At 46.4% G+C, this 24,908-nt stretch overlaps 1 protein-coding gene across 1 annotated transcript in view; it reads right to left on the bottom strand.

Moving 5' to 3' along the window:
- PDPK1 (3-phosphoinositide dependent protein kinase 1) overlaps positions 1–24,908 on the bottom strand; it is a 112,657-nt gene that overhangs the window by 15,150 nt on the left and 72,599 nt on the right. Inside the window, exons 9-12 of the mRNA XM_068114963.2 lie at positions 17,618–17,714; positions 10,349–10,522; positions 5,710–6,005; positions 694–751 (exon numbers count right to left, since the gene is read on the bottom strand). Coding sequence (XP_067971064.2) covers positions 694–751; positions 5,710–6,005; positions 10,349–10,522; positions 17,618–17,714 — 625 coding nt within the window. The remainder of the gene's footprint in view (positions 1–693; positions 752–5,709; positions 6,006–10,348; positions 10,523–17,617; positions 17,715–24,908) is intronic.

The raw sequence follows: 24,908 nt of genomic DNA on the forward strand, positions 1-24,908 counted from the left end.
AGGATCCTCGGATCCCAAGCCGGCACCCTAACCGCTAAGCCAACACCAGGACTAAGCCACTGGGTGTCAGAGCAAAAAAAAAATTAACACAATCTATGTTCACCATTAGTGGGCATCAACAAAGTTCCCATTATTACGAAGAATAGCATTGTTCTACAAAAATATAAAAAGAGAAATAGGTTTAAACCCTCGGGGGACTCGGCTGAGGGCATACCTCTGCTCGGCTGAACAGTTTACGTTTTGTATCCCAACGATAGGCCACACCTAGACCCAAAATTTAATCAGCTTGTTGTCACCGAACCAACACATACATCTTGTTTCGTCCGAATCCGTCCATAACTTCTGGAAATATCCTGCTATATACATCTTTTTTGGCCATATCTCTCAATTGTGAATATAATCACTAAAAAAATTAATCTGGTATCCACATCTGGATCTTCACCAAAATCTAATCAATTTGTCGTCGTCACACACCCAACCTGTCCAGCAAGTTTGGTCTGAATCGGTCTATAACGTTTTCAGATATAACGATTTCAGACAGACGGACGGACAAACAAACAGATGTGAAAACACAACCTCCATCCAGCTTTGTATTGGTGGTGGAGGCAATTATACGAGTACATTACTTGAGACAGCAAAGCAGTGCTAAAATGGTACATAAGCAAAGCACATAAAGATCAATGCACACCCCACCTTTCTCTTATCCACCGGCCCCATCTTGAAGATCAGATTGTTCTCCACAAACGAGTGCCTGGAATAGTAATGAACAAATATCAGCAATGAGAACAGAACAGCACCCTTATTTATCCTGCATATAAAATAACGCATATCAGCTGGGGGTTACAGGGGTACATCGGAGCACGAAACAGCTGGTTCCAGCTAGAGTGGTGACTGCGGACAAAAGGACATGGACCGGGAAGTAGCTGACAGAAACTGGAGTTTGCAGAAAAATTGTACAAGTGTTTTATTGCGTTTTCAAGTCGGAGATTAAAGATCCATCGATATAAAAATAAATCTGGTGTGACAGTTATCAAACACTGCTCCAGCTAGAACAAAAATCAACGTCAGAGACGGTCAAAAGAGCACCGAAAACAAAACAACTGAATTAGAAAATAAAAAAGAGCAACACAAATGAAAAGGGAAATTGAAGCGATATGTCTCTGCTCACATGACATGTCAACCTACTGTTACACTTGATGTAAATTAAAAGTCACATGAAAAACAAAGACCACATGACAGGGAGAGAGAAAGAGAAAGAGAGAAAGAGAAAGAGAGAAAGAGAAGGAGACAAAGAGAAGAAGAGGAAAAGAGAGGAAAAGAGAGAGAGAAGAAGAGGGAGAGGAAGAGAGAGAGAGAGAAAGAGAGGGGGAAGATGGAGGGAGAGAGGGAGGGAGGGAGAGAGAGGAGGGAAGAGGGTGGGGAGAGAGGAGGGAGAGAGAGGGAGAGAAGAGGGGAGAGGGAGGGAGGGAAGAGGGAAGAGGGAGTGAGAGAGAAGGGGGAGAGGGGGAGAGAGGGACGGAGAGAGAGAGAGAGGAGGGAAGAGGGAAGGAGAGAGGAGGGAAGGAGAGAGGAGGGAAGAGGGAAGGAGAGAGGAGGGAAGAGGGAAGGAGAGAGGAGGGAAGAGGGAAGGAGAGAGGAGGGAAGAGGGAAGGAGAGAGGAGGGAAGAGGGAAGGAGAGAGAGAGGGGGGGGGAAGAGTAAAAGAGGGGAGGAGGTAGAGAATGCAGGAGGAGGGAGAGAGAGGGAGGAAGAGAGAGGAGGGGAAAGGGAGGAAGAAAGAGGGGAGGAGAGAGAGCGGGAGAGAAAGGGGGAGGAGGGAGAGAAAGAGGGAGGAGGGAGAGAGAGAGAGGGAGGGAGAGAGAGGGAGGGAGGGAGAGAGAGGGAGGAAGAGAGGGGGGATGGAGGGAGAGAGAGGGTAGGAGAGAGAGGGGGAGGGAGGGAGAGAGAGGAGCAAAGAGGGAGGGAGAGGAGCAAAGAGGGAGGGAGAGGAGCAAAGAGGGGGGGAGAGAGAGGAGGGAAGAGAGAGGAGGGGAAAGAGAGGATGAGAGAGGGAGGAAGAGAGGGAGGAAGAGAGAGGGAGGAAGAGAGAGGGAGGAAGAGAGAGGGAGGAAGAGAGAGGGAGGAAGAGAGAGGGAGGAAGAGAGAGGGAGGAAGAGAGAGGGAGGAAGAGAGAGGGAGGGAGAGAGAGGGGGGAAAGGGAGTGAGAGAGAGGGGGGGAAAGGGAGGGATAAAGAGGGGAGAGAGAGGAGACAGAGGAGAGAGAGGGGAGAGAGAGGGGAGAGAGAGAGAGAGAGAGAAAGAGAGAGGGGAGAGAAGAGAGAGAGGCGAGAGAGGGGAGAGAGGGGAGAGAGAGAGAGAGAGAGAGAGAGAGAGAGAGAGAGAGAAAGAGAAGAAAAGAGAAGAGGAGGAAGAGGGGAGGGGAGAGAGAGAGGAGAGAGAGGGGAGAGGGGAGAGGGGAGAGAGAGGAGAGAGAGAGGTGAGAGAGGGGAGAGAGAGAGAGAGAGAGAGAGAAAGAGAGAGGAGAGAGAGGGGAGAGAGGGGAGAGAGGGGAGAGAGAGAGAGAGAGAGGGGAGAGAGAGAGAGAGAGAGAGAGAGAAAGAGAAGAGGAGGATGAAGAGGGGAGGGGGGAGGGGAGAGAGAGAGGAGAGAGAGGGGAGAGGGGAGAAAGAGGAGAGAGAGGGGAGAGGGGAGAGAGAGGAGAGAGAGGGGAGAGGGGAGAGAGAGAGGCGAGAGAGGGGAGAGAGGGGAGAGAGGGGAGAGAGGAGAGAGAGAGAGAGAGAGAGAGAGAAAGAGAAGAGAAGAGGAGGAGGAAGAGGGGAGGGGGGAGGGGAGAGAGAGAGAGGAGGGGGGGGGGAGGGGAGAGAGAGAGAGAGAGGCGCAGGGGGAGGAGGAGGGGGAAGGAGAGAGATAAGTAGGAGAGAGACATCAGTGTGCTTCAACGAGTTTTTCAGTCTGCAAAATGACTTTTAAAAGGGCACATGACATTTGACCTGCTGAACCAAAATTGAATCAGTTCATCTTTGTGTCACGTTTGGTTGAAATCCTTTGGACCTCTCTTTCTTTGGACCATCAGAGACAGGTCGGTGGTCTCTCTGTCTTCTATCTCCTCCTTTCTCATGTTGCACCCTCAGCTCTTTCCATGCTTTGTCCTACCACCCTCACACCTCTCTCCAAAGCTTTCTGCAAGATGCTCAATGTCTGCCAACAACCCCCTTCTGGCGAAATTCCCAAAATTCAGAAAGACTGCACACCTACACTCATTCATTATTTGCTCCCACCTGTGGAATCAACTTCCACTTTCTCCTCAGTCTCACTCTACCCTCAAGGTTTCCAAGACAGATGTTCACTACCATCTCAGATCATCCCCATCCAAACCCATGATCTTTTCCACCCCCGTTAACTCTCCCCAAGCCCATCCTTCCAACCTCCCTGGTTTTCTTCCTGGGAGTTTGCTTTTGTGTCTACTTTATCCACCCCCGGTGTCCTCGTTCTTCCTCAAATAACCTCATCTTTGAAGTATCTCTCTATTTTGTCCCCCAAATCTGCTGTTGTGCGTTTCTCCCCGCTCTTTCTGCTGTTCATTTTGTTCCGTTACATCCTGATCCGTTTGATGTTCTACTTCCTCCACAAGCCTCGACTCGGTATAAAGATATGAAATAGTAAAAAAACAAAAGACTCGACTCAAACATGAGACAAAGAAAGCTGTCGACTTTGGGGAACGCAACTTCGCAGTGCACTCTGGGTTCCGGCTGCACAAGCTAGTTGCGTCGCTTTTCTCTCTGCAGTCAGTGAGCCATTTAAAAAAAGGAGAAATCTGCATCTCTCCGCTCTCCTGATGGATGCCAACCCACAAGGTTTAAACATGCTCTCTCCTCCAAATGCTGAGTGTTAAGCAAGGAAGTATCAAGTTGTGTATGACTTGGCCAAGGTCAGAATTAAACCACTGATCTTGCAGACTAAGATTAGATGCTCTAACCACAATGTCACCGAGTCTAGGGCCAGATGGAAAGAAGAAGAAGAAGATAAAGACACCATTATAATGACAAATGAATTTGTGTCCAACATCAATTTGTTCATTGTTGTGTAAATTGCAAAAAAAGGGATTTACATTATTATCTCCGCCACCAATATAGGAGAAGGTTATGTTTTCATCCATCTGTTTGTCCATGTCTGTCTGTGAACAGGATATCTAAAAAGCTGTGGACGGATTTGAACAAATTTTGGTGGACAGGTTGGGTGTATGACAAGGAAAAAATGATTCAATTTTGGTGAAGATCTGGATTCAGATCAGAGAATTTTTTAAAATGATTTTTCACCATTGAGTGATGGGTTTAATACCAATATCTCAAAAGGCTATGGACGGATTCCGACGAAACTTGGTGGAGAGGTCGTGTGTGTGACAAAGAAGAATTATTTCGATTTTGGTGAAGATCTGGATCCAGAAGCGAGAAATTAATTTTTAGCCGCGTCGCAGACGCTGCTAATAGAGTGCCCTCTGCTGTTGTTGTTGTTATTCTTGTTCTTGTTCTTCTTCTTGTTCTTCTTGTTCTTGCAGAGAAGACAAAACCTCAAAGCTCCACCAATTCTGGGAACCATAGCTCCACCCATTTTGGGAGAGGCTTCATATAAACAAATATCCACCATTTTATTAACTCGCATAGCTTTGAGGCCTGTTTTGTAGGCCCGTGGTGTCTTCCTCTCTCACACAGTTTTATTTGAAATCTAATTCGATATATCATTTCATTTTTCACAGTCGCTAACATAGTTTTAGACTCGGTTGAAAAAAAACGGGAAGAAAATCCGATGAAAGTTGCCCTTTATAGACCTAAATGAATTCTCAAAGGCCTGTAACTTCAAGTCCATTGAGATATATTTTTTTACAATCACGGCATGGTCAGTCATACACCGCCCGAAATAACAGACGGGAAAATGCCGAGATATATTAAAAATTCGTCCATTTGATGACAATCGTCACGATGAAATATTTAATTTATACGTCGTCACAATAATGTGGAGAGAGGAGCATAGCTTCGTTCACGTGTCGCCACACACTGGAAATTGCCGAGATATATTTTTTTTAAATCGCGGCATGGTCAGTCATACACCGCCTGAAATAACAGACGGGAAATGCCGAGATATATTAAAAATTCGTCGCCACACACGGGAAATTGCCGAGATATATTTTCACTTTGCACAAAAATAACATCAAGTAATCGAATCAATAGGAATGTCCTGTGCCTATAACATCGACGTTATAGGCACAGCTGCATCTAGGCATTGTGTAACATCGACGCGGCTTTTGTTTTAATTGAAACTTTTTGTACTTGTTTTTCAAAAGCACAGCAAAAGATACATTCCTGTAGTTCATTTCGAAATAAGTTTAACTTGTGGTGAGAAGTTCAACTTGTTTTTTTTAAAGTGATTCGTCACCGTTGAGAGATGGGACCAACAACGATATTTAGCATGATATTTCAAAAAGTTATGGACGAATTATGGCAAAACAAGGGGGATGAGGACATCAACAAGCAGATTAGATTTTGGTTTGGGTCCGGATCCAGATCCAGCCCATCAGTGGGATACAAAACGTAAACTGTTCAGCCTGGCATAGGTATGCGCAACTACCGATTACCATTCTAGTGGTAATTCTTTTGACAATTCTACTGCCATAGGTTGATCAAAGTTTCACAAAATAAGTTGTGGATTCACAAACCAGGGGTTCTCTTTGGCCTGTCGATCGAGCAGACGCCGATGTTCTTCCAAAGACAGCTCCAGCTCCAGATCCAAGCAACTCCCATCATCGTCCACGGCTGTGGTTCTCCTCAGAGAGTCACCTTCACTACGCGGTGATATACCGAGACTGCTGTCGCTGACACGTGCAGAGCCAGGTGACGGCGAAGGAGATACTGTGCTGGACCCATTACGACCTGCTTTGGCGCTTCCAGGGATGTCGATAGCTGGTGATTGATCCAGATACAAACCACCAAATGCACTGAGCAGGTCCTCATACTGTGGGCACATTAGAAACAGTTCAGAAAATCTTCATTTGGTTCATAGTGAGTTCGTGCAAGGCATAGGTGCTGTTTCCAAATATATTTGGGTATGGTTTTCAAAGACTCAAAAAGCAGTAGCAACAGCTCTAATGTTCATCAAAACTAAGCCAACTATCTGCAAATGAACGATGAGGAAATTGTTTCAAGGGGGTGATGTGATGACATGATAGCGATGATGTGATGTGATGTGATTACAGCGTACGACGGCCGACTCCACACACCGGCATTTTGATTCTTATGCCGTTCAGGCCGAACATATCGTCGAACCTGTCATACATCACAATCGCCATGCTCTACCTTTACGTTTTTCATACACTGTGAAACACAAACAAACCAATTGTTAAAATGACCATCAAATATCGAAAGCATAGACGTTACGGATCTTCCAATTGCCCAAAGGGGGTCCTGGTAACGGCCGGCGTCATGCTGGACGCCTTGTAACAACAGAGCGTGGGCCACGAAGGGGGTTATCGGCCCAAACAAGAACTGCTGACATCCAAAATTCACCCCTTTCTCCTTAACTTGCTCGGTTCGGTGCCTCACTTGATTCACAGATCAAGTACGAATAATGTACGAGTAACAATGCTTTACTACCTAATGTCGATAATTAATCAACGCTGCCCCCTCACGACATAAGTAATAACAGCACAACTTCACTCTAACGGGTCCCTGGTTACAAAAAAAATGTTCTAACGTACGCAAAGACATTCACCACACTAACGTAACATGCAACCTAATTCATACCTCTTCCAACATAACAATAGGTTCAAGTCCCTTATAAGCTATCTGTCAACCTTGTTCTGCTCTTCCATGAGCCCCAAAGACAATTTTTATTGACATTAACATTCAGGCCAGGATTCGCTTTGGAAAGAATCAGTCAAAATCACTGACAAAACTCCTCACCTCAACAATAACCCGCACTATGTGTTCGATGTGTCACAGGGCTACAATAACTCTACATGGTTGTTGTTGTGGTTCTTGTTGGGGGTCGATTTTTGAAATTTGAACTCATTGGATGTCGGACCCCACCCACATTTGTCGCTCTACTCCATCCACCATGTCCATGGCACCCAGACTAAACAAGCAGGCATAAAATGTTATAGCCCACAGCATAGCTTTAGCAATTTTGCTGGAATGATTAAAGGCCGTCAGTCGGCCATCTTTGGATGGATGACAAAACAAAATCTTTCGCATATGTATAGTCATGGCCAAAAATATTGGCACCCTTGCACTTTTTTCTAAAAACTCACAATTTTCTCAAAAATAAGTTGAAATTGACAAAAGTATTTGGTCTCCACAATTCTTTGTTTCACTGTTAATATTACAGAACCTTTGTTTTTGATTCAGAACTCAATATACAGTCACGTGAAAAAGTAAGTACACCCCATGTAAAGTTTTGACTTTTTCAAGATATTTCAACATACAGCTATTTGATCTTCATTTCAACAACATTGATAGATAAAGGTGATATACAACAACAACAACAACAACAACAACATGCATTTTAAAGGCCATTTTCCCTGCTAGAGTGGGGGTTACACCTTGCGGTCCCCATGACAATCGCATCCATTTTGCCCTATTTTCTGCATCTCTCCTTGTTAACCCCATTGCCCGCATTTCTTCTTCCACCATCTTTAGCCAAGTCTTTCTCGGTCTTCCCCGTCCTCTACTTCCTTCTACATTCATTTACATCACTCTTCTCAACCAGTCACTTTCATCCTTCCTCAACACATGACCAAACCATCTCAACCTGTTCCTCTTCACAGCATCCATCACAGGCTCTATTCCCATTATCTTTCGCAATTCATCATTTGTCTTCCGCTCTCTCAACGATACTCCGCACATCCACCGAACCATTCGCATTTCCACCCTTTCCAGCCTTCGTTGCTGCTCTCCGTTCATTACCCATGTCTCACTCCCATAAATCATAACACTTCTCACACATGCAGCATACACCTTTCCCTTCAGCTTCAACGACACTCCCCTCCTCATCAGCACGCCACTCAGTTCCCGAAACTTCTTCCATGCACATCTCACTCCAGCAACCGTTGCCGAGTCTGATCGACCTTCTCCATTCAGCACGTCTCCGAGGTAGCAAAATGTTTTCACACCTTCCAGCTTCACGCCTTCTCCAAGATCCAACTCAACATTTCCTCCATCTGCAGCTCCCTCTGTGCACACCTTACATTTGAATGTAGCTGCCACGCTGGTTAATGACCCTCACAGACCACTACATTTTTGATGAACCCACTCAGCGCACATTGTACATTGAATGGAGTTCACTCCGACACCCTTCCTGCACACAGCACAGGGCCACTTCCCAGTTCTTTCCACCTCACCACATGCTTTACCACTTGCCATCACCTTCATCTTTCCGATATTCACCTTCAGACCTTTTGTCTCCATGCATTCCTTCCACTTGTTCATCTTTTCCTTCAGTCCATCCATACTTTCCGCAATCAACACCAGATCATCTGCATACAACAACTCCAACGGTAAACCCTCCTTTACGTTCTGAGCCAGCACCTCCATCACAGCTACAAATAGTAGTGGACTTAGTAAAAAAAATAGGGGAGAAAAAAATTACAAAAATAAAACAGAAGCCGTCATCTGTGAGAAGGAAAGCAGACGTCAAGTAAATGGTTTTGTGAGGGGTTGAAGGAGATGCAGTAGGCCTTAGGGTGGTGGTGGTGGTGGTGGTGGTGGCGAGTAGGATGGAAAACTGATGATCGTTTCATGAGATTAATCTACAGGGATGACTAATTTGATTCTCACCATCACATGGGATACCGATCGTGTGAAATGACTAATTGCTTTGATGAAACACCAAAATCAAACCAGGAGATATAGACACGTCAGCTCTACAACTGTCAAGGTCAGAAAGCATTCCTAAAATACCTGTCACCACGTCCGGATCACATCTCGTAGACACAAAATATTACTCCAATAACTTGTTGGCGCAGAATCTTCCGCCCATCGTCTCATTCAGGTGATTCACACAAACAGTGAACATCCCACACACACTGCTGACGCATATTCCCACCAAGGCTGTCTGACACTAAAGGAAAATCTAAAAGCCTGTTACCTGTTAACTATAAAAAGCTTGCAGTGATAGATTATTTTTGTGCATATGTGCGTGTATGTGTGTCGTGTATGTGCGTGTGTCTTGTATGTGCGTGTGTGCATGTGTGTGTGTGTGTGTGTGTGTGTGTGTGTTGCATGTCGTGTGTTGTGTGCGTGTGTGTGTGTGTGTGTGTTGTTTGTGTGTGTTTGTGTTGTGTGCGTGTGTGCGTGTGTGCGTGTGTGCGTGTGTGCATGTCGTGTATGTGTGTGTGTTGCATGTCGTGTATGTGTGTGTGTTGCATGTCGTGTATGTGTGTGTGTTGCATGTCGTGTATGTGTGTGTGTGTGTTGCATGCCATGTATGTGTGTGTTGCATGTCGTGTATGTGTGTGTGTGTTGCATGCCGTGTATGTGTGTGTGTTGCATGACGTGTATGTGTGTGTGTTGCATGTCGTGTATGTGTGTGTTGCGTGTGCGTCATGTGTGTTTGTGTGTGCGTCGTGTGTGTTTGTGTGTGCGTGCGTCATGTGTGTTTGTGTGTGCGGCATGTGTTTTTGTGTGTGCATCGTGTGTTTTTGTGTGTGTTTGTGTGTGCATCGTGTGTGTTTGTGTGTGCATCGTGTGTGTTTGTGTGTGCATCGTGTGTGTTTGTGTGTGCATCGTGTGTGTTTGTGTGTGCATCGTGTGTGTTTGTGTGTGCATCGTGTGTGTTTGTGTGTGCATCACGTGTGTTTGTGTGTGCGTTGTGTGTGTTTGTGTGTGCGTCGTGTGTGTTTGTGTTTGTGTGTGGGTCGTGTTGTGTGTGCGTCGTGTGTTTGTGTGTGTGTCGTCTGTTTGTGTGTGCGTCGTCTGTTTGTGTGTGCGTCGTGTGTGTGTCGCGTGTGTGTTGCGTGTGTGTTGCGTGTTGCGTGTGTGTTGTGTGTGTGTTGTGTGTGTTGCGTGCGTGTGTTGCGTGTTGCGTGTGTGTTGCGTGTTGGTTGTGTGTGTGTTGTTTGCATGTGTTGTGTGCATGTGTGTTGTGTGTGTGTGTTGTGTGTGTGTGGTTGTGTGTGTGTGGTTGTGTGTTGTGTTTTGTGTGTGTTTGGTTATCTCCATATTCGGGTTTCAGAAGGCGGAATGGAGCTCTTCCAGGTCTCAAATATCCACCGAGGTGCGTGTGAGTACGTGTGTGAGTACGTGTGTAAGTGTGAGAGAGAGAGAGATGAATGAAAATATCGGAGATTGAAAGTGCCTTACATTCCCATAGCAGTCTTCATCGTCTTCTGTCATGGCAGGGAGGAACGCAGTCAATTTTGGTGGCGTCTGCAAGTGCAGGTCATCCCAGCTGATTCCCTCAAAAAAAGGGTGCGAGCGCAAGGGCTGGAAACCTCCACAGTTCTCACAGCCGAGCCTTTGCCCCGGGTCCGTCACCTGTCCAAACGACCAGATGGTGTAAGGCAATGTACAAATGTGCAAAACAAACAAGCCAAGATGAAGAATAAAATGATAATATATAAAAAAACAATCAAGTCTCTTGGAGAGTGCCCCGATAACTTGACAGAATGTAGGTGTCACTACCATCTCAGAGAGCACGTTATTTGGAGTAAACAAAAATATCGAATTTTAACACTTTTAACTGGATATCTTTAAAATCTCATTGGATTCAAGAAAGGTAGCACATGATTGGAGTCACAAATGTAAAACCCTTTTTATGGCATAGAGCCATAGACGATAGGGCAAAGCCATCTAAAACAGTGTCTGTCTGTCTGTATGTATGTCCCCCACAAACGTACAACAATCAGAGCTGAGGATCTGGTCACATGACAGGGGTGATGTGACATGATTACATCTGTGATGTCATTACGGTGCAAGATGGCTGACCACACACCGCCATTTTGATTTATATGCCGTTCAGGCCGAAAATATCGTCGGACCTGTCATATATCACAATCTCCATGCTCTACCTTGACGTTTTTCATTCAGTGTGAAACACAAACAAACCGATTGTTAAAATGACCATCAAATATCAAAAGCATCGGTGTTACGGCTCTTCCAACAATACGGTACGTATAGGCCTTCGGCTTTATGCCTCACCTTCGGACCGTTTCGGACAAATTAAGCCCAGGTTTCTGAATACAGTAGTGTATCGTTTCAGTCGTATCGCTTTCGTAATAGTAATAATAATAATATAGTAAATATTACCATCACACCTTAATCCCAATGTCGTGAATACAAAGTTGATCGATTGAAGCGGTGTATGGTTCATGATCAATGATAAGCGGTGTTCGAAACTAACAACCGCGGAAGTGAGGAATTCGGCTCCATTCATTGTTCCCTCTATCCTTAGAGCATAATGCTGCCACCACCATGCTTCGCGGTCGGGATGGTGTTAGATGGTGATGAGCTGTGCTTGGTTTCCACCAGACGTCGTGCTTTGCATTCAGACCAAATAATTCAATTTTCGTCTCACCAGACTACAGACTATTTTGCCTCATGCTCTCCGAGTCTTTCAAGTGCCGTTTTACAAACTCCTACCGTGGTACATGTGCCCTTTTCTCAGGAGTGGCTTACGTCTGCCCACATTCCCATGAATACTGCATTGTGAAGTGCTGCAGAGACTGCTGTCCTTCCGGCAAGTTCTCCCATCTCAGCCAAATAACTCTGTAGTTCTGTCAGTGGTCATTGGGTTCTTGGTCACCTCCCTGACCAAGGTCCTTCTTGCCTGGTTGCTCAGTTTGGTCGGACAGCCTGCTCTAGGAAGAGTCTAGGTAGTTCCATATTCTTTCCATTTCCTAATGATAGAGCTCACTGTGCTCTTAGGAACTTTCGACACCCGAGAAATTGATTTATGCCCTTCCCCAGATCCATGCCTCCTCACAATTCTATCTCGGAGTTCTACGGACAGTTCCTTGGACTTCATGGTAGAATTTCTGCTCTGACATGCACTGTCAACTGTGGGACCTCATATAGAAAGGTGTTTCTTTCTAAATCATGTCCAATCAATGGAATTCACCACAGTTGGACTGCAATCAAGTTTTACAGATATCTCAATGATGATCAAAGGAAATTGGATGCACCTCAGCACAATTTGGAGTGGCACAGCAAAGGGGTTGAATACTTATCGACTCAAGACATTTCAGCTTTTCATTTTTAATTATTTTGGAAAAAATTCTAAAAAACAAAACAAAATTCCACTATGACTTTATGGTGTATTTGGTGTAGATCAGTGACAAAAATCTCAAATTAATCCATTTTCAATTCAGGCTGTAACAAAACAAATTGTGAAAAACGTCACTGAGTCTCAACACTTTCTGAAGGCACTGTATGTGCGTTATAACTACGGCCGCTGCTAGCTAATTGTATTAGCAGGAAATGGTACGAACCAAACTTCTCTCCCATAGATACTTCTCATGTTCCTATATTTCCATGAGTCCGATTTTCATTCAGGAACAAACAATGATGATTAACCATCCTGAAATAGCCACTCTTTCATTGAAATGCTGAAAATTATGTTTAAAAGATCTGAATCACAGATTTCATGCTGGCTATAACGGGTAAAAGATGCCCTGCAAGCCAGACCGACGCAGTGTAAACACACACAGCACGTGCTCAAAAGGCCACATTTAGTATCCATACGTCATTTAAAATGTCGCTTATTCCCCTTCACATCCATCACCGCAAAGTCAGTACCCTCTCCTCATCTTATCTCCAAAATCGCCGCATCCTCCCAATGCAACTCCTCTGTGTTTCCCTCTTCAGCATTCCCCTAATCCCACCACCACAATCTTCCCCCTCTCTCCGCCCTAACCCCAACTTCTCCCATCTTCTCTTTCACCTCACCTCACCTCCTCCTGTCTTGCCTCTCACACTACCCTCTATGTCCACTGCAGGCATGCCCCCTCTCAACTTGCACCACTCCCCATACAGCAAAACGCACACCCCTCGCAGCGCCCCTCCGAGCTTCCCCATCCCGCCCCTCCGAGCTTCCCCATCCCGCCCCTCCGAGCTTCCCCATCCCGCCCCTCCGAGCTTCCCCATCCCGCCCCTCCGAGCTTCCCCATCCCGCCCCTCCGAGCTTCCCCATCCCGCCCCTCCAAGCTTCCCCATCCCACCCCTCCGAGCTTCCCCACCCCACCACTCCAAGCTTCACCCCAGCCCCTCCCCACCCCACCAAATCAGCTATCTAACCATCCCAGCCCCCAACCCACCCCTCACAGCTGCCCCCATTCCCCTGCCCATTCTCCAAGCTCCTTTCCACATTCCTTCAACCTGCCAACAGAGCCTCAACCCCTGTCCCAAACTGTGTGGACCTCAAACATCCGATCCCTCAGCACCAAACTGACATCTTTCTGTCCAGGCTGCTGCTGATAAAATGGACATCATCTCTTCAACAGAATCCTTCCTCCTCCCCACCCCCCATAGGATGTCCCTGATCCCTTAGTGTTTCTCCCTGACTTTTGCCTCTTCCGGTTTGATTGACCTGAACCACGTCCTGGCGGCAGAGTCTCACTTTACATAAAGAACTCCATTTCTCACTCTGTGTACTGCTCTTACATCTTCCAAACACCAGGAGTACCTCAAGCTATGACTTCACCATCACTCCCACCTCATTTTCGTCATTGTGTGGTATGTACAGTCTTCAAACAGTGACGACTCCATTTAAATCTCTCCAACAACATGGACCAAGTTTTAACTACTTCTTCCAACTCTCTTGTCCTTGGCAACTATTGCGGATGCCTCTTCGCAATGATTGTACGCCCCAACGCAAGTCGAGGGCCAAATGTTCCCCATTCTTCCCTGCTGCCAGGATTCGTAGGGGCAGTGCGGTCATGGTTAGAACGCTGATCGGTCTCCATGGACCAACCCTTTCCTTCTTGTCTGTCTCTTCTCTCTCGGACTAACTCTGTTGTGGTCGTGACTTTGTGAAGGCGGGGGTACACCATCCGGGATGTGGGGGATCTCTGGGTTGCTTCTGGGAGATCGATCGGCGGTCTCTGTGCTGTGGGCTTGTTCAAGAGAACTGTCTGGGGCTTTACAAAAACATGTCTCTCTTCCTCATATGTGGCAATTTCAAATGTCACCATGCAACTTGGCTGGGTGTGGGTCCTCCATTGCCAGCCACGGCACTTCTGTGAAGGACTCTGTGACTATGGGACTATGGGACTGCATCAATCAATCTGTAAACTTTACAACCCAGATTTCTCTCAATGGCAAATCCTCTCTTTTGGACTTAGTAATAACAAACTTCCCTGCAAAGTCTCCTGCTCTTCCTCTCTCTACCCTTTTCACTCCATCATTTCCCCCAGGTCATCTTCCATAGGCTTGGAAAACAGCCAACATCACCGCATTGCATAAACAAGGTGCAAAAATGGATCCCCTCAACTACAGACCTATTAGCTTACTTCCAATAATCAGTAAGGTGATGGAATCCATCATCGCAGTTGACAAAATAATTCCTTTTCTCCAATGACCTCATCTCATAATATCAATTTGGATTCAGACCTGGTCACTCTACCTTGGGCATGCTACTCCGACGCTCCCAACGGACCTGCCTCACAACTTGCTCAGTTCGACACGGTGGAAAGCAAGGCCTTCAAGATCATTGGAATTTCCCGCAATGAAGCTGAGTCTATGGGCTTATCGCTTTATTATTGCCAACAGTTCGGTGGTCTCTCTGTCTTCGAATGCCTCGTCCTGGTCTTGCACCCCCAGCCCTTTCCACGCTCTGCACCTCTCCCTTCCTCACCCACTCTCCAAACTTCTGCAAGGCACATGAGGTCTACGAGTAACCCACTTACGGTGAAACACTTAAAATATAGGCTCACTGGTCACCTTCACTAATTTGATCTACCTTTTTCCACACCCAGGGAACCAACATTCTCAGTCTGTTCAATCCCATTCTTCCCATGAAGGCTTCAGGATGGCTGTTCAACCACGACCTCCGGTCATGCCCATCTATATTGATGATCCTTTATACCCTTATTAACCCACCGTAGCATACCCTTTCCTTTCCAGGTTGTGTTTTCGCCCATCTCTCTCATCATATTTTTGTGCTCCACGCACTTCATCCCGACATTTCCCTCCCTGTTCTTGCCGTGTTTGGGTTTACATCCACCTTGTTCAACCTTTATGTTCTCCCTCTGCTCTCACACTACACCCCCCCCCCCCCATCTCCCCCATTTGATCAATATTCTTCCCCACACCCATTCTTCCTCCAAGTGTCTCTCTGTTACGTCTCTTTACCCTGCTGTTGGTGCAAATCTCCCCCCTCCCCACTTAAATGTACTCACCATATTCTTACACCTAACCTAAAACAGGGAGACAGGGAATTTATACAGCGTAGCTGTGGACAGCGTATCACACACACCTACTACTATTTTTCAAAGATACCATGGGATCCATATCATTCATTAAATAAATATACAAGGGACAGTTAGGACCCAAAGAATGGCATTCTCCCAGATACAATGCCCCCACCGACACTATACCATACTACTACAAATAATAACCTAAAACTCGAGTGTCATCCTGTTGATTTAAGTATGGCGTTGTTATCCAACTCTATCCTGGGTCTGTCATGACTTGAAAGTGCATTTTAAATATCTTTTGGGGCATGTGAATCAATCAATGCAGTGAATCACTCCGTTAATGGAACAGGAAATGCATGGCGCGTCTCGCCCACGAGAACAACGCGAGCATTTCATTGCTGACAGCAGCGTAGGATTCAAGTGGGCCGAGTTATTTTGAAGCTCTTGAAAATCCTCTATCTCTTTGCTGACGACTCTACTCTCTGTCGCTCCATTCCTCATCCCTCAGATCGGCAGTCTGCAGCCTCCTCACTCTCTGCAGACCTGGACAAAATCACAGACTGGTCAAACAAGTGGAACATGTCTTTCAATCCTGACAAATCTCACACTCTTACAATCTCTCTCCGAAAGGACCGACTGGACAACCCTCCCATCTACTTTCTCAACAATCCTCTCCAAGAAGTTCTGTCGCTCAAGCTTTTGGGTCTCACTATCTGCCATGATCTTTCTTGGGAAAACCACATTTCCAAGCTGGCCTCCAAAGCCAGTCGCCGACTGGGCATCCTCCGTCGTGCGAAGTCCTTCCTTGGCACACCTGAGCTCCTCACCACATACAAGGCTTTCATCCGCAGCTCAATGGAATACTGTTCCCCCCTCTGGGCTGGTGCTCCTGCCTCACACCTTGCTCGGCTTCACGCTGTTGAGGCCAAAGCTTTCAGAATCATTGGAATCTCCTGCGATGTAGTCAAAGCCGAGGGCCTTTCACTCACTCACCACAGGCAGGTTGGTGGTCTTTCTGTCTTCTACCGACTCCTCTCCGGCCTTGCTCCCCCAGCTCTCTCTGTGCTCTGTCCCCCCAATATTCCTTCAGGTCGCACAAGATCTGCCTGCAACCCTCTTATGGTTAAACTGCCAAAGTCTAGGCTCTCTGCTCACCTTCACTCTTTCATTCCCCTTTTCTCCCGCCTCTGGAACAAACTCCCCCACTCCCTTCAATCCCACTCCTCCCTCCAGGTCTTTAAAACAGCTGTTCACCACCATCTCTTATCGTCCCCCATCGAAAACCTTGATCTTTTCTACCCCCGGTAATTCACCCCAGAGTCCTTGCAGTGTTCATCTGTTTTAATCCTCTCCTACCTCCCCCCAAGTCCTCCCGATGTCCCTGCTCTCAAATGTTGTGTTTGTGTCCTTCCCCCTCTTCCCCCTCTCTTTTGTGTCCTTCCCCCTCTCTCCCCATCTTGTCTGCCGCTCCCCTTCTTTTTTGTGTTTTGTGTGTCGGTTTGTCTTTTTGTGTGATTAATGTTAGCTCTTTCACGAGCCTCGATCTTGTATACAAAAAAAAAAAAAAAAAAAGAACATGCAAACCCAGGTTGGATAAAGGTTTATTGTGAAGAAACTAATAACGTCCACCCACTGTGACTAACAATGCAACAAATCAAAACTACCGCACAGTTTAACCACACGAGCAAAATATGGCCTCCAACAGGTAAAACATCTCTTTTGTTTCATCAAATTTAACGGTTCGGGAAGTAGATATAATAAGCTACATGAAAGAACAATATGCAACAATTGGTGCTGGAGAACAAGCTGGGAAATTTAGTTTCATTAAAACTTTATATATTAATTTTTTTGCAACAATCGAGCTTGTCATGTGATTGCCAGAAATAACAACATTGTGGCATTAAAAATCCAGTCATAACGTTTTGACCACATGATGACGAAACAAAGGATGATAGTACCACCGTGTTTGTTGATTATGACAATGAACAACAATCAAAGTACTGCCATCTTTGCCATATGCAAGTGTAGATCATAAAATAAAGCTCAGGGAGCGTCCAATCAGTTCAACCTAAAGCCTGCCCTAAAAAGCGTTGTATTTAAGTAAAAACAAAAAGAAAAAAAAAGGGAAAAAAAAGCATTTAAAGGGCAATGCCAAAGATTGAGGCATTGTAACCACAACAAAAACATTTGGCCGAGATTGCAGGAAAAAACAACTCACCAGCAGCTTTCCCACCAAGTCTCGTGCCTTCGGGAAGAACTTCTCTGGGAACTCATAGTCAAGCTTGATGATCTTCTGAAATATCAAGTATTCATTCCTGAACAACAAACAACAACAACAGGCATTTTAAGGCCATTTTCCCTGCAAGAGCGACGGTTAGCCTTGCAGTCCCCATGACAATCTTCTCCATTTTGCCCTATTTTCTGCATCTCCCCTTGTTAACCCCCTTGCCCACATTTCTTCTTCCACCATCTTCAGCCAAGTCTTTCTCGGTCTTCCCCGTCCTCTACTTCCTTCTACATTCATTTCCATCACTCTTCTCAACCAGTCACTTTCATCCTTCCTCAACACGTGACCAAACCATCTCAACCTGTTCCTCTTCACAGCATACATCACAGGCTCTATTCCCATCATCTTTCGCAATTCATCATTTGTCTTCCTCTCTCAACGATACTCCGCACATCCACCGAACCATTCGCATTTCCACCCTTTCCATCCTTCGTTGCTGCTTTACGTTCATTACCCATGTCTCGCTCCCATAAATCACAACACTTCTCACACATGCAGCATACACCTTTCCCTTCAGCTTCAACGACACTCCCCTCCTCGTCAGCACTCCACTCATTTCGCGAAACTTCTTCCATGCACATCTCACTCAAGCAACCGTTGCAGAGTCTGATCCACCTTCTCCATTCAGCATGTCTCCGACGTAGCAAAATGTTTTCACACCTTCCAGCTTCACGCTGTCTCCAAGATCCAAATCAACATTTCCTCCATCTGCAGCTCCCTCTGTGCACACCTTACATTTGAATGTAACTGCCACACTGGTTGATGACACTCTCAAACCACTACATTTTTGATGAACCCACTCAGCGCACATTGTACATTGAATGGAATTCACTCCGACACCCTTCCTGCACACAGCACACAGCCACTTCCCAGTTCTTTCCACCTCACCACATGCTTTACCACTTGCCATCACCTTCGTTTATCCGATATTCACCTTCAGACCTTTTGTCTCCATACATTCCTTCCACTTATTCATCTTCTCCTTCAGTACATCCATACTTTCTGCAATCAACACCAGATCATCTGCATACAACAACTCCCACGGTAAACCCTCCTTTACGTTCTGAGCCAGCACCTCCATCACAGCTACAAATAGTAGTGGACTTAGTACCAACCCCTGATGCAGTCCCACCTTCACCTGAAACTCGCCACTGTTCCTGTCCTTCGTCCTTACAGCTGTGCGCGTTCTTTTGTACATTGCCATCACTACTCTGATCAACCATTCCTCCACTCCTAACTTCCTCAATGCCCATGTCACTACTTCACGTGGAACCCTATCGAAAGCTTTCTCCAGATCAACAAACCCAAGAAACAACTTCTTCCTCTTCTCCATGTACTTCTCCTGCAACTGCATCAATAAAAAGCGCGTCTGTCGTTCCTCTTCCTGGCATAAATCCAAACTGCATTTCGTCGATCTTCACTTTCTTCCTTATCCTCCTCTCCAACACCCTTTCCAACACCCATTCCATGCTCCAATAACTTTATCGCTCGATACGAGCCACAATCCAGAGGGTCACCTTTCCCCTTGTATGGAGGGACGAGGGTACTCAGTTCCCAATCCACTGGAATGTGGCCTTCCTTCATTCCTGAACGACAAACCGAAACATCAACGCAACTAAAACGGCACTCAGTGGAGAATATACTTACGCCAGGCTGAACAGTTTATGTTTTGGATCGCACCGATAGGCCGGATCTGGACCTGAATCTTCACCAAAATCGAATCAATTCATCCTCGTCAAACACCCAGCTTATCCACAAAGTTTCATCCAAATGAATCCATAACTTTTTGAGATATCCTGTAAGATATCCATTTAAGACCTATCACTCCATGGTGGAAAAATCACTTCAAATTCTTGGATACGGATCTTCACCAAAATGGATACGGATCGTCCTTGTGACACCAAACGACACCAAACTGGTCAACGAAATTTCGTTCAAATCCGTCCACAACTGAGATGTCATGCTTCATGACAGACAAACACAGACAGACAGACAGACAGGGGTGAAAACATAACCTCTGCTCAACTTCGGCGACGGAGGTAATTATTCTCATTATTGGACTTAAGAAAAATGAAAAATGCTGACAGCTGCTTGGAAAGGATTTCTCAATAATCACTCCACCATTCTATATTTTTTCGAAACTGCACAGCACATAAAACCGTGCAGTGTTACAATTCGCAAGCACCAACCGTACATGACTGTCACACGCAGCAGTGCAGACAGCTGCCGCAGACTGCAAACCATTTTAATCAAAGCAAAAATATAAAGATCCAAAAGAAGAATCAACAAGTAGAGCTACATTCAATGTACACCGCCCCCATGCTAAATAAATAAATCACATATCCTCCAGCACGTGACATTTCCGGAGCACCTTCAATGCCCAACGATGCCGCCGTGCAGCACATGGAGACAGAATTGGCAGGGAGCGGTGTACAATAATTGATTAATTAATTGATCGCTTTTTTTTTTTGTACACAACATCGAGGCCCGCACATCAACATCTGATCTGGAGAAAGCATTCGAGATGGTTCCATGCGAAGTATTGACATGGGCATTGAGGAAGTTAGGAGTGAAGGAATGGTTGATCAGAGTAGTGATGGCAATGTACAAAAGAGCGCGCACAGCTGTAAGGACGAAGGATGGTAACAGTGGTGAGTTTGAGGTGAAGGTGGGAGGGCATCAGGGGTCGGAACCAAGTCCACTCCTATTTGTAGCTGTGATGGAGGTGCTGGCTCGGAATGTAAAGGAGGGTTTACCGTGGGAGATGTTGTATGCAGATGATCTGGTGTTGATTGTGGAAAGTATGGATGGACTGAAGGAAAAGATGAACAAGTGGAAGGAATGTATGGAGACAAAAGGTCTGAAGGTGAATATCGGAAAGACGAAGGTGATGGCAAGTGGTAAAGCATGTGGTGAGGTGGAAAGAACTGGGAAGTAGCCATGTGCTGTATGCAGGAAGGGAGTCGCAGTGAACTCCATTCAATGTACAATGTGCGCTGAGTGGGTTCATCAAAAATGTAGTGGTCTGAGAGGGTCATTAACCAGTGTGGCAGCTACATTCAAATGTAAGGTGTGCACAGAGGGAGCTGCAGATGGAGGAAATGTTGAGTTGGATCTTGGAGACGGCGTGAAGCCGTCTGAAACATGCTGAATGGAGAAGGTGGATCAGACTCGGCAACGGTTGCGAGAGTGAGATGTGCATGGAAGAAGTTTCGGGAACTGAGTGGCGTGCTGATGAGAAGGGGAGTGTCGTTGAAGCTGAAGGGAAAGGTGTATGCTGCATGTGTGAGAAGTGTTATGATTTATGGGAGCGAGACATGGGTAATGAACATAGAGCAGCAACGAAGGCTGGAAAGGGTGGAAATGCGAATGGGTCGGTGGATGTGCGGAGTATCGTTGAGAGAGAGAAAGACAAATGATGAATTGCGAAAGAAGATGGGAATAGAGCCTGTGATTGATGCTGTGAAGAGGAACAGGTCGAGATGGTTTGGTCATGTGTTGAGGAAGGATGAAAGTGACTGGTTGAGAAGAGTGATGGAAATGAATGTGGAAGGAGGTAGAGGACGGGGAAGACCCAGAAAGACTTGGCTAAAGATGGTGGAAGAAGAAATGCGGGCAAGGGGGTTAACAAGGAGAGGTGCAGAAAATAGGGCAAAATGGAGAAGATTGTCATGGGGAATGCAAGGCTAACCCCCGCTCTGGCAGGGAAAATGGCCTTAAAATGCATGTTGTTGTTGTTGATATCGAGGCTCGTGAAAGATCTAACATTAATCACACAAAAAAAACTGACACAAAAACATAAAATAAAGGGAGCGGGAGATAAGATGGGGAGAGAGAGAGAGAGGGAGAGGTATAAAGCACATGGACACTGCTAAGACTTCCAGGAAAGAAGTTTGTATTAAAAAAAGTGGATCTGGGGTGAAATAACAGGGGTAGAAAATATCAAGGTTTTGGATGGGGGTAGATAAGAGATGGTGGTGAACAGCTGTTTTATAGACCTGGAGGGAGGGGTGGGATTGAAGAGAGTGAGGGAGTTTGTTCCAGAGGCAGGAGAAAAGAGGAATGAAGGAGTGAAGGTGAGTAGAGAGTCTTGATTTTGGCAGTTTCACCAGAAGAGGGTTGCTGGCAGATCTTGTGCGACCTGTAGGAATATTTGGGGGACAGAGCACAAATGGAGCTGGGGGAGATAGGCAGGATAGGAGTCGGTAGAAGACAGAAAGACCACCTACCTGCCTGCGGTGAGAGTGAAAGACCCTCACAATCAGCTTCATCGTGGGAGATTCCAATGATTCTGAAAGCTTTGGTTTCAACAGCGTGAAGCCGAGCTAGGTGTGAGGCAGGAGCACCAAACCAGAGGGGAGAGCAGTATTCCAATGAGCTGCGGATGAAAGTTTTGTATGTGAGGAGCTCAGGTGTGCCAAGGAAGGACTTCGCACGACGGAGGATGCCCAGTCGGCGACTGGCTTTGGAGGCCAGCTCGGAAATGTGTTTTTCCCAGGAAAGATCATGGCAGATAGTGAGACCCAAAACCTTGAGTGACAGAACTTATTGGAGAGGATTTTTGAGAAAGTAGAAGGGAGGGTTGTCCAGTCGGTCTTTTCGGAGTGACATAGTGGGAGTCAGTTTTGTCAGGATTGAAAGACATGTTCCACTTGTTTGACCAGTCTGTGATTTTGTCCAGGTCTGCAGAGAATCAGGAGGCTTCACACTGCAGATGTGAGGGATGAGAAATGGAGCAGCAGAGAGTGCAGTCATCAGCAAAGAGATAGAGAGGATTTTCCAGAGTCGGAGAGATCATTGATGAAGACCTGAAAAAGCACAGGACCCAGAACACTATCTTGGGGAACTCCAGCCTGAACAGGAAGGGGAGATGAGAGAAATCCATTCAGGGCCACACATTGACTACGACCAGAGAGGAAGTCCGCAAGGCATGCATGGAGATTTCCATGGATACCATAGGAGGAGAGTTTGTTGAGCAGAACGGGGTGCCAGACCGTATCGAAGGCGCGTGATATTGTCAAGGGAGACAGCTCTGATTTCCTGTTTGGCATTGAGTACCTCCATCCATTGCTGAGACAGCAAAAGCAGCATGTCCAGAGCAGAGTGACCTGGTCTGAAACCAAATTGATGATCAGAGATCAAGCCATTGGAGAAGCGGAGGGATTTGACATCCAAAGCAATGATGGATTCCATAACTTTGCTGACAATTGGGAGCAGGCTGATTGGTCTGTAGTTGCAAGGATCTATTTTTGCACCTTTTTATGTAAAGCGGTAATGTTTGCTGATTTCCAAGATGCTGGCAGATGACCTTGAGCAAAAGAGAAGGTGTGAAAGAGCAGCAGAGCAGGATTTTAGGACCCGTGGGCTGATGCCGTCTGGTCCAGTTGCAGAATCAGTGTTGAGGTTTTACAGAAACTTCTTCACCTCATCAGGAGAGAAGGGCACAGAGTCCAGGACCAGCTGGGTTGGACTGGGTAAGGTGGGTGCAGAGAGAGATGGGTTTGGGACACAAGATTTTGAGGCAAACACAGAGATGAGGCATTTGGCTTTGTCACGTGCGGTGTCAACTGTGTAGCCATTTGAGGTAAGGGAGGGTATGGAGGGGGAACAAACACTAGAAACAGATTTGACCACATGCCACCAGGATGTGGAGGAAGGAGACAGGTTTGAGAGTTCAGTCTTGAGAATAGAGAGATAGTGCTTCTTGGCTCTCCTGAGGGTAGACACACACTTGTTCTGAGCTTGGTGGAAGGAACGTGGTGGAAGGAGATTGCCTTCAGTTGGATTTGCCTTCCAAGAGGCAAAGGCAAGTTGTTTCAGAACAACTGTCTCACCACAAGTTTCAGAGTACCATGGACGGGAGGAAGGGTATGACAACTGAAGACGAGATGGGATAAATCTGTGCATGAGAGAGCAGTTTACTTTGGAAGAATTCCAAGGATGAGTTGATGTCAGAGGCAGTCGAGATGGGTGACCAGTCCAGATGATTGATGGCTGCTTGAAGACCATGCCAGTCGGCCCAAGTGAAATGCCAGACTCGTCGACGCTGAGGAGGCTCTCTGCGAATGGCCAGGGAGTTGTCCACTTTAACAAGGACATGATCAGATGATCCGATTGGAGCAGAAGACGAGCAGCAGACATTTGCAGGGAAGTTTGTCATAACCAAGTATAGAAGAGAAGATGCTCCATTGACTGAGATGCGCGGCAGGAAATTGACAGATTGTGCCAGTCCCAATGAGTCGCAGAAGTCCTTTGCTGAGATGCCATGGCTGGTGAGAGAGGTACCCACACCCAGCCAGCTGGCTTGATGACAAATTAAGTCGCCACATATGAGGAAGAGAGAGTTGGGATGAGGGGATAGAAGTTGGTCCATGTTGTCAGACAGCGAAATGTAAATTGAGTCATCACTGTTTGGAGGATGGTACAGAACACATAAGAAGAAAAGGTGGGAGCGGGGAGGAAGTCGGAGCCAGACGTACTCCTGGGGGTGGAGTGGAGAGAGGGCAGTGCAAGGAGAGTGAGGAAGAGAGTTTTTGATAAAGATAGCAACCCCACCACCAGGACGAGGCTCAGGTCTGTCATACTGGTTGCTTCTGACAGGGAATAACCAGGAAGAGATATTAAGGAATCAGCGACATCTCAAAGGAGGAAAGTTTCTGTGAAGCAGATTACATCTGGTTTGTCAGAAGCAACCTGCATGGAGAGATCAATCAGGTTTGAAGGAAGGCCCCGGATGTTTGAGGTCCATACGGTTAAGGAAGAGGGAGGGGGAGCATTGTGTGCCGGACAGGGGAGGGGAGCGGTAGGGTAAGATGAAGGGTGAGAGGGGGATGTAGGGAGTTTGTCAGAGATTGCAGAAGAGTTAGGAGAGAGGATGAGGAGGACAAAAGGTTTGATGGTGATGGGATGAGGCACAGTGAGGGGTTGTTTGAGGAGGGGCAGAGCAAAGTAGAAGGTTGGAGGAGATGGAGGTATGAGATGGAAGGGAGAGTAAGTGGGGAGGAGGCAGCTTTGAAGAGGAGAGGGGAGGGAGGAGAATTGGAGAAAGATGGTAGGGGGGGAGATTTGAAGGGACACACAAAACAACAGGGGGAGTGGGGGACTTTTCAACATAGGGGGGAGGAGGGAGTTTTGAAGGGGAGGAGCAAGGGGGAGTTTTGAAGGGGAGGGGGGAGAGGGGAGATTTGAAAGGGAGTGGCAAGGGGGGGGAGATTTGGAAGGG

The sequence above is a fragment of the Myxine glutinosa genome, chromosome 5 (genome assembly GCF_964187855.1).
Source record: "Myxine glutinosa chromosome 5, kmMyxGlut1.1, whole genome shotgun sequence".
NCBI classification, from domain to species: Eukaryota; Metazoa; Chordata; class Myxini; order Myxiniformes; family Myxinidae; genus Myxine; species Myxine glutinosa.